This window comes from Pan paniscus, chromosome 2 (genome assembly GCF_029289425.2).
Source record: "Pan paniscus chromosome 2, NHGRI_mPanPan1-v2.0_pri, whole genome shotgun sequence".
Classification (NCBI taxonomy): domain Eukaryota; kingdom Metazoa; phylum Chordata; class Mammalia; order Primates; family Hominidae; genus Pan; species Pan paniscus.
Window position 1 is genome coordinate 46959181 of NC_085926.1, and position 12662 is coordinate 46971842.

Genomic DNA, 12662 nt, shown 5'->3' on the forward strand with positions numbered 1-12662 from the left:
GAGGGAGGGAGCCACCTGGAGCCCCAGGCTGCCTTTGGGGTGAGGCCAGGGAGGGATGGGGGTGTCTACAGCCTTCTACCGACCCATGACCTGGGGGACATTCTGCAGGGACACTCCCACCCCCCGCTGGAAACTGTCCAGCGCCGAGACATATTCACGCATGCGTCTGAAGCTGGTGCCCAACCATCACTTCGACCCTCACCTGGAAGCCAGTGCTCTCCGCGACAATCTGGGTGAGGGAGTGTGCTGAGCTGGGTCCACCGAACTCGATTGTCCCGTCTCCCGTCCTGCCTTGCATCCGCTGAGTACCCTTGGCCCCTTGCAGGTGAGGTTCCCCTGACACCCACCGAGGAGTCCTCACTGCCTCTGGCAGTGACCAAAGAGGCCAAAGTGAGCACCCCACCCGAGGAGCTGCAGGAGGACCAGCTCGGCGAGGATGAGCTGGCTGAGCTGGAGACCCCGTGAGTGGGGCCCTGGAGAGATTGGACTGGTGTGGTGGGCAAGGGTTCTGCTCCAGTGTGTGCATGCCTCTGTGGGATCAACTCCCTGAGTGTGTCCTCTTCTGCTGCCCGACTACGTCCCCCTGAAGGGACTGTCCAAAGCCAGATGGTGACTGGGAGAGTCTCCTAACAGGGCTGAGAGTTGCTCTTTTAACAGCCAGGCACCTGAGGACAGCACTGAGAAACACAAACCAGAGCAGGAAGGGGGCCCAGGGAGTGGGCAGGGGCTGGGTGAGGGGAGCAGGGGACAAGGGTTGGCATCCTGGCAAAATATCCAGAAGCCCAGTGGGTGGCAGGTCGGGGACAGGGGCTGGGACCAGTAGGTTCTGGACCCTAGGCAGCCCCTCCCCATCTCTGGGAGTCATGAGAGTATATACCCCATGACTCAATGGCACTTGGATGCCCTTTGGGCTTGTGAAGAAGGGGGTCCCAGAGCCTACAGCGTGAGGTGGGTTGCTGGTCTTTAGGATGGAGGCAGCAGAACTGGATGAGCAGCGTGAGAAGCTGGTGCTGTCGGCCGAGTGCCAGCTGGTGACGGTAGTGGCCGTGGTCCCAGGGCTGCTGGAGGTCACCACACAGAATGTATACTTCTACGATGGCAGCACTGAGCGCGTGGAAACCGAGGAGGGTGCGTCCTGGTGGTGTGGGTTAGGAGGATGGCAGGGAATGGCTGAGCTCTGGGTGGGGCTGGGGTGAGTGACTCCCGTACCTGCTGTTCCTCCCCATAGGCATCGGCTATGATTTCCGGCGCCCACTGGCCCAGCTGCGTGAGGTCCACCTGCGGCGTTTCAACCTGCGCCGTTCAGCACTTGAGCTCTTCTTTATCGATCAGGCCAACTACTTCCTCAACTTCCCATGCAAGGTGGGCACGACCCCAGTCTCATCTCCTAGCCAGACTCCCAGACCCCAGCCTGGCCCCATCCCACCCCATACCCAGGTACGGAACCAGGTGTACTCGTGGCTCCTGCGCCTACGGCCCCCCTCTCAAGGCTACCTAAGCAGCCGCTCCCCCCAGGAGATGCTGCGTGCCTCAGGCCTTACCCAGGTGAGAGCCCTGGGTGTGAGGGATGTGAAGTCGGGACCCTGAATCACGGGGCAGTGCTGGACAGCCCACCTGGCTCACATCTTGTCTGCCCCTGTCCCCAGAAATGGGTACAGCGTGAGATATCCAACTTCGAGTACTTGATGCAACTCAACACCATTGCGGGGCGGACCTACAATGACCTGTCTCAGTACCCTGTGGTGAGGGTCCCACTCTGCACCCCTCCACCCCTGCCCCTCTGACCTGTCAGCCCTTGGTTCCCCCAAGTGTAGGTACCTGCCAGTGGGCCAAGCTCTGAGCTTGGTCAAGGGTAGATGTGCCAATGAAGACCTGGCCTCTGTTCCCTGCCAACCCCCAGAGGTCCCCAGCCTCACTCCCTTCCCCTCCCTGCCTAGCCTCTATTCCTCAAAAGGAATCCTGTTCCAGGACACTCTGTCCTTCTCCCCTGTGACCCCTCTAAGTGGTGCTCCCCCAACCTGTGGGCAGGCTCTGTGCCCGCCTTCTTGAGGGTGTGGGCAGGGCAGGGTGGGCTGGTAGGCCATCAGGGCCCTCATGCAGCCCCTGCTCGGGTGGGTGGCCAGTTCCCCTGGGTCCTGCAGGACTACGTGTCCCCAACCCTGGACCTCAGCAACCCAGCCGTCTTCCGGGACCTGTCTAAGCCCATCGGTGTGGTGAACCCCAAGCATGCCCAGCTCGTGAGGGAGAAGTGAGCATGTGGGCAGGGCTGGGCTCAGCGGGTAGGGAAAGGCAAGGGGAGGGCTTCTGCTGACACGTCCAACTGTGGCCCCAGGTATGAAAGCTTTGAGGACCCAGCGGGGACCATTGACAAGTTCCACTATGGCACCCACTACTCCAATGCAGCAGGCGTGATGCACTACCTCATCCGCGTGGAGCCCTTCACCTCCCTGCACGTCCAGCTGCAGAGTGGCCGGTGCGGCCCAGGGGCTGGTGGGCAGACTAGGGGGCAGACAAGGGGAGGAGGCTGGTCCTCCCCACATCCTGGGCCCACCCCTGGCTCCCTTCTTCCCTCCAGCCACGGCATCTCCCTCCCTGTCTCCATTCTCCCCACCTCACCTTGGCCCCGTGCCCCTCCCCCAGCTTTGACTGCTCCGACCGGCAGTTCCACTCGGTGGCGGCAGCCTGGCAGGCACGCCTGGAGAGCCCTGCCGATGTGAAGGAGCTCATCCCGGAATTCTTCTACTTTCCTGACTTCCTTGAGAACCAAAACGGTAGGTGTGAGGTGCTCACACTGGAGCGGGCAGGTGTAGGGATGGAGAGCAGATGGTGGAGTGGCCAGGGGGCAGTCGGGATGGACAGGGAGACAGCTGACCCAGTCCTCTGTGCCAGGTTTTGACCTGGGCTGTCTCCAGCTGACCAACGAGAAGGTGGGCGATGTGGTGCTACCCCCGTGGGCCAGCTCTCCTGAGGACTTCATCCAGCAGCACCGCCAGGCTCTGGTGAGGAAGGAACCACAGGCAAACGGCAGGCAGCCGGGGTTCTGAAGATCATGGGGGGTCAGCTGTCCCCGCACTGATTGCTGCCTCCCTACTCTCAGGAGTCGGAGTATGTGTCTGCACACCTACACGAGTGGATCGACCTCATCTTTGGCTACAAGCAGCGGGGGCCAGCCGCCGAGGAGGCCCTCAATGTCTTCTATTACTGCACCTATGAGGGTGGGCAGTGCGCTGGACTCCAGTCAGGGCCAGGACAAGATCAGGTCGGGTGGATGCAGAGGGCACGCAGGGAGCCCTGACTGCTCTGCCTGCCTTCCCAGGGGCTGTAGACCTGGACCATGTGACAGATGAGCGGGAACGGAAGGCTCTGGAGGGCATTATCAGCAACTTCGGGCAGACTCCCTGTCAGCTGCTGAAGGTAAGGCCAGCTTAGAGGATAGTGGCCAGGGATGCCCATGCCATGGTGCTGACTAGCCACTTACCCACAGGAGCCACATCCAACTCGGCTCTCAGCTGAGGAAGCAGCCCATCGCCTTGCACGCCTGGACACTAACTCACCTAGCATCTTCCAGCACCTGGACGAACTCAAGGCATTCTTCGCAGAGGTGAAAGGAAGACAAGACCTCAACTTTATATTCTGTGAAATGGGTTTAACCCCACTGTCCTTACCAACCACGTGGGGCAGATGGGAATCCTAATCAAGGTCACTGATTTCAAGGCACCTTAGAAAATGAGCTAAACATGGGAAGAGTATGGGGGCAGGAGGGGTGCCTTCTTCATCAGGGCCAGGATAAAGTGTCGACTCACCTAACAAGCTCTGAAAGCCTTAGGGAGATCAGGAGGGAGGAGATCTGTCCTTGGACCCCTTCCATCGCCTTCCTAGACAGGAACATTCCTGAATGTTGCCCCCAGGCCTGACTTTTTTTTTAGGTTTCCCTCTCTTCCTGCCTTTGGGCTAGGGGGACAAGGAATAACAGGGTGAGAGGACCAAGGTTGAAACTAAGTGTGATACTCTGGAAGCATCTTCCATGTCTGTCCCAGCTTCTCACCCACTTTCTGAGATGCCCTCCTAAAGTCTCTGCCTGTTTCTTGGAGGGAACCTCTGCATCTGTGACACCTAATCTATGACCCCTGGGGACTGACGGTAAAGGAAGGGATGATGCTTCAGGGAGCAGATAGTGTAATCTGATTGATAGTACTCAGGCATAGCTAGGCCTGCCCTTGCCCCTGCAGGTTGTCAGTGATGGTGTACCCCTGGTGCTAGCCCTGGTCCCCCACCGGCAGCCCCACTCCTTCATCACCCAGGGTTCCCCAGACCTGTTGGTAAGTGCATTGTGCAGAGCCCCAGCTCAGCTCCACTCCCCCTTGCCTCTGCCAGAAACCCACCTCTGCCCCCTCCTGCCTGCAGGTGACTGTGAGTGCCAGTGGGCTGCTGGGCACCCACAGCTGGTTGCCCTATGACCGCAACATAAGCAACTACTTCAGCTTCAGCAAAGACCCCACCATGGGCAGCCACAAGTAGGACAGAGGGCTGTGGGTGGGGTGGGCTACAAATGCCCTGCACCCGGAATTATTCCCCTCCCTAATCAGAATGTAGGCCAGCTGCAGGGGAAAGGTCTGGCCAGGCTCCCTGAGGGCCTGGGTCTCTTCCATGTGGCCTGGCCTCACTTGCTATCCCCCTCACTGGGTCAGGACGCAGCGACTGCTGAGTGGCCCGTGGGTGCCAGGCAGTGGTGTGAGTGGACAAGCACTGGCAGTGGCCCCGGATGGAAAGCTGCTATTCAGCGGTGGCCACTGGGATGGCAGCCTGCGGGTGACTGCACTACCCCGTGGCAAGCTGTTGAGCCAGCTCAGCCGCCACCTTGGTATGAACAGCCTTGGAGCTGGGGAGAATGAGGCACACAGGTATGGGGCCGGGTTCTGAGGCTGGCCAGGGCGGATGTGACTCCTCCGTTCTGCCTGTACCCTCCCCTTCCCATGCAGATGTAGTAACCTGCCTTGCACTGGACACCTGTGGCATCTACCTCATCTCAGGCTCCCGGGACACCACGTGCATGGTGTGGCGGCTCCTGCATCAGGTGTGCCTGGTGGGCAGCTCTGTGGGGCCCCCGTAGCCCAGACCTGCAGCCCATCCGTCCCTCAGTGGCCTTCCAGTCCTGTCCTCCTGTAGTCTTGGACAAGGCCTTCGTTTCCTGAGCCTCAGGGGACAGTCCTAAGCCAACCCTGGTCCTCCACAGGGTGGTCTGTCAGTAGGCCTGGCACCAAAGCCTGTGCAGGTCCTGTATGGGCATGGGGCTGCAGTGAGCTGTGTGGCCATCAGCACTGAACTTGACATGGCTGTGTCTGGATCTGAGGTGTGTGTATGCATGTGCCCTGGGGAGGGTGAGTTTCCTGGGCAATCCCCCTGGAGCCCAGACTCCTGCCCAGGACCCTAAGTTGCCTTCCTGCAGGATGGAACTGTGATCATACACACCGTACGCCGCGGCCAGTTTGTGGCGGCACTACGGCCTCTGGGTGCCACATTCCCTGGACCTATTTTCCACCTGGCATTGGGGTCCGAAGGCCAGATTGTGGTACAGAGCTCAGCGTGGGAACGTCCTGGGGCCCAGGTATGGGGAAGGGGTGCCCAGCAAAGATGGAGGGGCAGTTGGGATCCTGTCCTTGCTGACACTCCCTGCTTCCTCCAGGTCACCTACTCCTTGCACCTGTATTCAGTCAATGGGAAGTTGCGGGCTTCACTGCCCCTGGCAGAGCAGCCTACAGCCCTGACGGTGACAGAGGACTTTGTGTTGCTGGGCACCGCCCAGTGCGCCCTGCACATCCTCCAACTAAACACGTAAGCCCCCCATTTATGGGTTCATGGCCCCTGAAGGTGGTGGTCATTGGTGTAGGATAAAGGCCCTAGGAACCCACACACCATACATGTTTGTGGGCACATATTTCAAGGTTTGTTACCTGTCCCTTCATCTTCCCATGGGGAGGTCTTGCCCTGGGCCTCCGCTTAGCCACAGTTGTGGGAGATTTCTTTGTGTATAAGAATTTCAATTTAACCATCCTTAAAATGAGGACAGAGAGGGTATATGGGATAAGGGATATCTGCTGGTCGCAAAGCCCCCTTGCAGTCGCAAGTTGGTGTATATCCCCTCTCCCTTCCAGACTGCTCCCGGCCGCGCCTCCCTTGCCCATGAAGGTGGCCATCCGCAGCGTGGCCGTGACCAAGGAGCGCAGCCACGTGCTGGTGGGCCTGGAGGATGGCAAGCTCATCGTGGTGGTCGCGGGGCAGCCCTCTGAGGTGAGGATGGGGCGGGGGTGGGGAGGCCCCTCGAACGGGGCGGGGCGTGGCGCGGCGATCCCAGCTGATCCTACTCAACCCTTACGCCCACCAGGTGCGCAGCAGCCAGTTCGCGCGGAAGCTGTGGCGGTCCTCGCGGCGCATCTCCCAGGTGTCCTCGGGAGAGACGGAATACAACCCTGCTGAGGCGCGCTGAACCTGGCCAGTCCGGCTGCTCGGGCCCCGCCCCCGGCAGGCCTGGCCCGGGAGGCCCCGCCCAGAAGTCGGCGGGAACACCCCGGGGTGGGCAGCCCAGGGGGGTGAGCGGGGCCCACCCTGCCCAGCTCAGGGATTGGCGGGCGATGTTACCCCCTCAGGGATTGGCGGGCGGAAGTCCCGCCCCTCGCCGGCTGAGGGGCCGCCCTGAGGGCCAGCACTGGCGTCTGCGGCCGCAGCAGCACTTTTTGCACAGTCTGGGGCGGGGTTCCCTGGCTTCCAAGTCCCTGTTTCGTCAAAGCACGAGGGCCGCCTGTGGCTTTAATTCCTAACGGCGGCCCCGGTTCTCCCTTCTCGGCAATAAACCAGGCCTAGTTTTGTAGCTGCTCCGTCTCCGAGTGTGCGTGCGCGCGCAGCGTCTCGGCCTGCCATGGCCACCGTCCCAGGGTCGCCGTCTGAGTCTGGCCTGGCTCGCGTTCCCCTGGCCCGTGACCCCCTCTGGGCCCACTCGCCCCCCTCCGCGTGGCCGTCGCTGAACTGGGGCCTCAGTTTACCCGGCAGTGTAGCCCCTGCCCCACATCTCGCCCCGGCTTGTGATTTCCCCACGATCTCTTCATGGGGTCGCCTTCGCACGCCATTCGTCCACAACCACAACCCGGCCAGGCGCCCCGCAGGCGCGTTTGCATTCCTTCGCCGGGCAGGGGCGACAACACCCGAGGCCGCGCCCCTCCAGCTCGGCCCTGCCACCTCATTGTCTTGCCTACTTCTTGGGCCCCCCTGTGGCGCCGCTGTGGTCTCGGGGTTGGGGGTGGGGGGCCAGAACCACCCCAGAGAGTCCACGTTGTCTTCCCGGAGGGCTCGGTCCTGCCCTGCTGAGTGGATCCATCCTGGCGGCCACTGGTCAGGAGGAGTTGGGGGCAGAGCCCTTGCTGAGCGGAGGGAGCCGGGGGCTGCCTCTCTGTCCCCCATCTCCAGACTCGCGATCCTGCGGGTGTTGTATGTGCTGGTGTCGGCGTGTGCGTGAGAAGTCAGGGGTAGTGTGGGTGTGCGGGGTGGTTGCATTGTGTGTGCGTATTCGTGGGCCTGGAGTACCGGTGGGAGGCGGGAGGGGTTCCAGTCCCTCTGCTCAGAGTAGGCTGGGCGGAAGCCAGGCCTGTCTGCTGCTGCGTCCTGGTCACAGGCCCATCCACTATCCAGGATCCTGCAGGGCCCCTTAATGTAAGTGACACAAAGGTACACACCCACATGTGGCAAGGGCCACCAGGTCGCACCCACTTGGCCACAGCACTGGGTTGCTGACTTAGCCATACACATGGGCACATGGTGTGGGATAGATCGGTACCCAATATGTGGTGGTGGATACTGGGGAGCTGGAGGGCCTTCCCGGATGTCTCCTCCATTCCTTCTCCAGGCAAGCTCTCCTTAGTCTAGACGAGGAGCTTCTCTTCCCCAAACCTCAGGAAGTGGGTCCCAGCAGATTCAGCCCTATAGGATCCAGGTAGGACTGAGCGGTCCTATCCTTTGAGTCTCAGGCCCTCTCTGAATTTCTGGATGAAGCAGGATCAACTAGGGGGTCTCTGGGCCCATATCCCCTATTCCCTCGCTGAACCCACCAGGGTAGCATTCCACCCAGTTCCTGATCAGGAGAGGGCTGGACACTGACCCTTGAGGAAAGAGTGCGAGCATGGTCACTGCAGAAAGTCCTCCTGCCTTGGGGCTTTAGGATGTTGGGTTCCTGAACTCTAGTTTAAAAGCCTGGTGGTGAGCCTCCCACTGGCCAGTACATCTCTCCAGCCTGGTTCTGGCCAAGATGGAGCTAGAAGGCACGTCTCCCCTATCCTCCCTACCATCCCTGGACTCAGACCAGGTGTTTGGCAACGTCTTTGAGACAGGGTGGTTTCCAACCTGTCTTCCATCCTGAGCTGTATCTGACCCTTCTAATTTTGGCCAGCTGGGACCAGCTCTGTCACCTCCGCCCCATCTGACACAGGAGGAAACTGGTCCAGCCCTAGAATGAATCAGGTTGAAGTGAGAAAAGGGGGACAGACTACCCCAAGGGACTGCCAACGTCAGGCCTGGAGATTTCCCCCATGTTCCTCCTGCACACAGCCCTTTTTGGACTGAGAGAAGCAGCTCCCAGTTCCCCTGCCTGGGCGCTGCCTAAAACTCTCTAACCTCTTCTCCAAGAAACAGCCCCAGGAGTATTACCCACTAACAGAGCCATGATTCACAACTCTAGCCACAGCAAAGTCCTGGCCTATGTGGGTAAGCATCCGTTGATCCAGATCACGGGCACTGGGCAGGCTGGGAGGTACCCCAAGTGGGTAGGTCACACCCAAGTCCAGCCACAGGTTCTGGAGTCTCTGCCCCGTGTGCCCTGACTGCACTAGATTGGAAGGACAAGTCGCTTCCAGGCAGAAGAAAGCAACAACACTTCCTTTCCAGTTCAGCTTTATTTTGCAAAAATTTACAAGGCCTCCTTTGCACAGAGATGCTTGTGGGGACCACATGAATCAATGTGCCCTCACAGTCCAGACTTGGTGGCGGAGACAGGACACAAGTGCCATGGTAGACAGTGCCATGGTCTTTTTTCCTGTGCCCTGGATAATTGGATTAAAAAAATTGGATTTAGTGCCGTGGTAGACAGGAGGTGCAAATGGACCCCAAAAAGGAAGAGATCAAGAAGTCTTCCCAGAGTAGAAGATTCTTGCCAATATGTCAGATGGAGAAGGGAGATTGGCAAGAGCAGAAGTCTGGAAGGTTATGAGAACAGGGTGCATCTAGGAAGGACAAGGTGTCCAGAGTGGTAAGCAAAGGGGAAGAAGTAGATGAAAATGGAAAAATAGGCCAGACAGCTCCTGATGCTGTGGTATAAGCTTTTGACTCTAATAGTAGGGACTACTGGCTTCAAATCTTTTTGGCAACAAAGTTTAGGTGAGGCTACCCAGGGACCCTAGCCTTTGTTCCTTGCTCCTGACCTGATCTGTCTTTTCTTCCACAGGTAAGATCCTGAGGAGGCAGGAGAGGGACAGGGAAGGAGTATGGGTAGGGGCAGGGGGAGCCCTGGCCCCCAATACCTCCTCCCCTTTCCTCCTGGAGTCTCCAAGGGGTCTCAGGCAGCATCATCCCAGTCTACTGTACCCTCCTGGCCACTGTGGTCCTCGGTCTGCTTGCCTACATGGCCTTCAAGTGGCAGGTGGTCTGGGCACTGCCCTGTGGCACCCCCTTCCCTGTCTGGACTCCCAACCAATTCCCTGTCTTGAAGGTGGGGGCAGGTTGGTAGGTCTCCCTTTCTCCCCACAGCTGGCGCTCACATAAACAAAGACAGCAGCTGGCCAAAGCTCGAACTGCAGAGCTGGGAGGTCTCAACAAGGACCAGATGCATGGGGACAGCAGTGTCTTCCTGGACTCTCCTAGCAGTCTGGAGCCCTGTGCCCCCAGCCAGGGTGAGCCCCTTTCCCAGAACTGCCTCACCACCCAGCCCTTGTGTGATCCTCATGTCTCCTGCCCCAGGACCACATCCTGAGATTGGGTGCCGACTTTACCTTGATCTCCCTCGGCAGCACCAGGAGAAAGTGGAGCGGCTGTTAGAGGTGTCACGTGAACCTGACAAGGGCTGGCGGGGACTGGCAGACCATCTGGGCTACCAAGCTGAGGCTGTAGAAATCATGGCCCAAGGCCAGGTGTGAGCCTACACACTGCTGAGGGACTGGGCTATCCAAGAAGACAGTGGTGCCACCCACAAGGTGCTAGAGAATGCCCTGGTTGCCATGGGCCAGGAAGATGTGGTCCAGGTCCTGGGCCCCCAAGCTGAGGACTGCTCTGTGGTGTGAGTGCTGTCTCCATAGCCTGCACTCTCGGAGACTGCTCCGGTGCTCCCCTACCCCCATCTCATATATCTTTCCCTTTGTGGGCTTCCTGGGGTTGCTGGGCTCAGCCTGCTCTGTTCTGGGGAAGAAAACCGAAGATCCAGCCACCATTCACTTCCCCTCATCCACCCATCCCCTCCAGAAGAGGGCCCAGGATATGGTGGGGAGTGGGCAGTGAGGAGTGGTCCTGCCCTTTGGATCCCTACTCCACCTCCTCTTATTAAGCCTCAGCTGGTTTTGCTACTTTTGTAACCCATATTAAAAAGGTGATTCGGACTTTTCCGCTGGCTCTATCTGGCTCCTTGGGCCTGTGAGACAGTTGAGTGGGTGGCTATGAGGCAGAGGCCCAGAAAAGGGGTGGGGGTCCCTAGGCTGTGGGAGGGGCCTCTCCAAGCAGCACCTGGGATGGCAGGCAGTGTGATCCTATAGGATGCATGGGCTCTGGAGGCACAGATCAGAGTTCATATCCTGCGCCTACCATTTGCTGGCTTTATCATGTTTGGAAGCTATTTTACCTTGCTGATTATTTTACCTTGGTATTTTATCAACTTCCTTAGCTGGAGAACAATAAGTTTAAGTGACACATTCAGTAGTTTCCCCCACACCTAAGACTCCCAGGTTGGTGCTGAGGGACCCTGGGTTTGAGATCATTTTCCTGACTTGTTCTATGAGCAGCACCAAGGGGAGGCTGGAGGCCTGTTCCTCTAGACAGGAGGCAAGAAGTAGGCTGGTCCTGGGCAGTTAATTACCAAGGGCCTCAGGTCACCTCTAGATAAGAAAAAAGAAAATGCTCTCTTTACAAGACCTGAACTCAGGACAAGGAGTTCCAAATGTACTTCCACATCTGCTCATGTGGTTGCTACACATGCCAAGGACAGGTGGGTCTCCTGGGCAGCTCAGGACAAGGCAGGTGCAGCCAAGTCCATGCATATGCACTCCATACATATGCCCACCCCAAAGGGGGAGGCAGGTAGGTTGGCACAAGTGCCTTTTGAAGAAGGTGCTATAAAAGACAAGCCTTGCCTAGGAAGGAACAATGGCTACCATCCTGGCATCTATCAGCATAAGTAGGCTTCAGAAGCACAGCCATCCAAACTCACTCAGAAGACATGGGTTCCAGTCATGGTCTAGGGGGGCCCAAGGTAGATCCTGTCCCTCTGCTGAAATGAGATGCAACTGAGATTGACTACTCTGTGAGTACCAAGCTCATCAGATTGCTGCTACTGCTACCCTCAGAAATAGTTGACCAGGGCTGCTTAATACTCTGTAAATCTTTCCCTTAAACTAAGGAAGAACCGGAAGTTTATAGCCACCTTCCTCCTCAGATGACCTTAGGGCAATAACCCTGAAGAATCAGGAGAGAAAGCAGGGAAGATACGCACCAGCTGCTGGAGACATCATAACCTGGAGATTTGGGTCAAAACCATGCATTTGATTTGGTTGCAGGCAGCAGTGCATGTGGCTGTACCCCTGCACTGTAAACCCACTGAAAAAGAAATGCCCCCTTTCAATGTGCTTAAGCATATTAACTAAAATATTCTCTGTAACAGACATAATTCCAAGACGTTAAGAGGGTTGAGCAAATTACCAACTGGGCATGTGATATAATAATATGCTTTAGGCCAGGCGTGGTGGCTCACGCCTGTAATCCCAGCACTTTGGGAGGCCGAGATGGGTGGATCACCTGAGGTCAGGAGTTTGAGACCAGCCTGACCAACATGGAGAAACCCCATCTCTACTAAAAATACAAAATTAGCCGGGCATGGTGGGGCATGCCTGTAATCTCAGCTACTAGGGAGGCTGAGGCAGGAGAATCGCTTGAACCTGGAAGGCAGAGGTCGCAGTGAGCCAAGATCGTGCGACTGCACTCCAGCCTGGACAAGAGCGAAACTCTGTCTCAAAAAAAAAAAAAAAAAAAAAAAGTGCTTTACAGTTTTGAAGGCTGCAGTATCATGAGAAAACAATAGCATGTCTAAGTTTAAAATAAGGATTTTCCCCTCTTTTAACACTTCCTTTAATATGAGGATATTAGAAGAGTTACTGAACCTCTCTGACCCTTAGTTTTCCTCATTATAGTGCCAATTCCTGTGCCTCAGGACTGTGACCACAACCTGAGCTCTAAGTGCTCAGCACAGTGCCTAGCAGGCAGTGACTGCTCTAATTGCTACTCACCCTGCCAAAGATTTGGCAGGCCACAACCTGACCTGACCTCAAGAACACTGCTGCAGCAGGCAGAATAACCCTGGTGAGAAACAGGTGGGACCAACCTTTTTGCAAAGATGGGCCCCAGTCTGGCCTGAAGCCCTCAGC

The 12662-nt window shown here is 57.7% G+C and overlaps 2 protein-coding genes across 4 annotated transcripts in view; both read left to right on the plus strand.

Annotated features, from left to right (window-relative positions):
• NBEAL2 (neurobeachin like 2) overlaps positions 1-6865 on the plus strand; it is a 30048-nt gene extending 23183 nt beyond the window's left edge. For all 3 annotated transcript variants that reach the window (XM_034956298.4, XM_034956299.4, XM_063602284.1), the window contains 21 exons: positions 109-233; positions 326-461; positions 968-1128; positions 1229-1545; positions 1647-1742; positions 2124-2248; positions 2333-2473; positions 2641-2771; positions 2890-2999; positions 3098-3215; positions 3317-3414; positions 3485-3601; positions 4230-4319; positions 4405-4514; positions 4689-4861; positions 4980-5074; positions 5234-5350; positions 5447-5605; positions 5684-5832; positions 6153-6288; positions 6383-6865. In XM_034956298.4, coding sequence (XP_034812189.2) covers positions 109-233; positions 326-461; positions 968-1128; positions 1229-1545; positions 1647-1742; positions 2124-2248; positions 2333-2473; positions 2641-2771; positions 2890-2999; positions 3098-3215; positions 3317-3414; positions 3485-3601; positions 4230-4319; positions 4405-4514; positions 4689-4861; positions 4980-5074; positions 5234-5350; positions 5447-5605; positions 5684-5832; positions 6153-6288; positions 6383-6484 — 2806 coding nt within the window. In that variant the 3' untranslated portion in view covers positions 6485-6865. The remainder of the gene's footprint in view (positions 1-108; positions 234-325; positions 462-967; positions 1129-1228; positions 1546-1646; positions 1743-2123; positions 2249-2332; positions 2474-2640; positions 2772-2889; positions 3000-3097; positions 3216-3316; positions 3415-3484; positions 3602-4229; positions 4320-4404; positions 4515-4688; positions 4862-4979; positions 5075-5233; positions 5351-5446; positions 5606-5683; positions 5833-6152; positions 6289-6382) is intronic.
• A 40-nt stretch (positions 6866-6905) lies between these two features.
• LOC129397538 (death domain-containing membrane protein NRADD-like) lies at positions 6906-12635 on the plus strand. Its single transcript, XM_055111036.2, has 4 exons — positions 6906-8748; positions 9485-9679; positions 9787-9929; positions 10047-12635. Exons 1-4 carry the CDS (start codon positions 8706-8708, stop codon positions 10170-10172), a joined length of 507 nt encoding a protein of 168 aa, XP_054967011.1. The 5' UTR covers positions 6906-8705; the 3' UTR covers positions 10173-12635.
• The last annotated feature ends 27 nt before the right edge of the window (positions 12636-12662 follow it).

Bases quoted from the DNA above. Each gene is read 5' to 3' on its own strand.
- LOC129397538 (XM_055111036.2), top strand. From the start codon at position 8,706: ATGATTCACAACTCTAGCCACAGCAAAGTCCTGGCCTATGTGG. The intron at 8,749-9,484 runs GTAAGCATCCGT...TTTCTTCCACAG, and splicing joins CAAAGTCCTGGCCTATGTGG to GTAAGATCCTGAGGAGGCAG. The intron at 9,680-9,786 runs GTGGTCTGGGCA...TTCTCCCCACAG, and splicing joins ACATGGCCTTCAAGTGGCAG to CTGGCGCTCACATAAACAAA.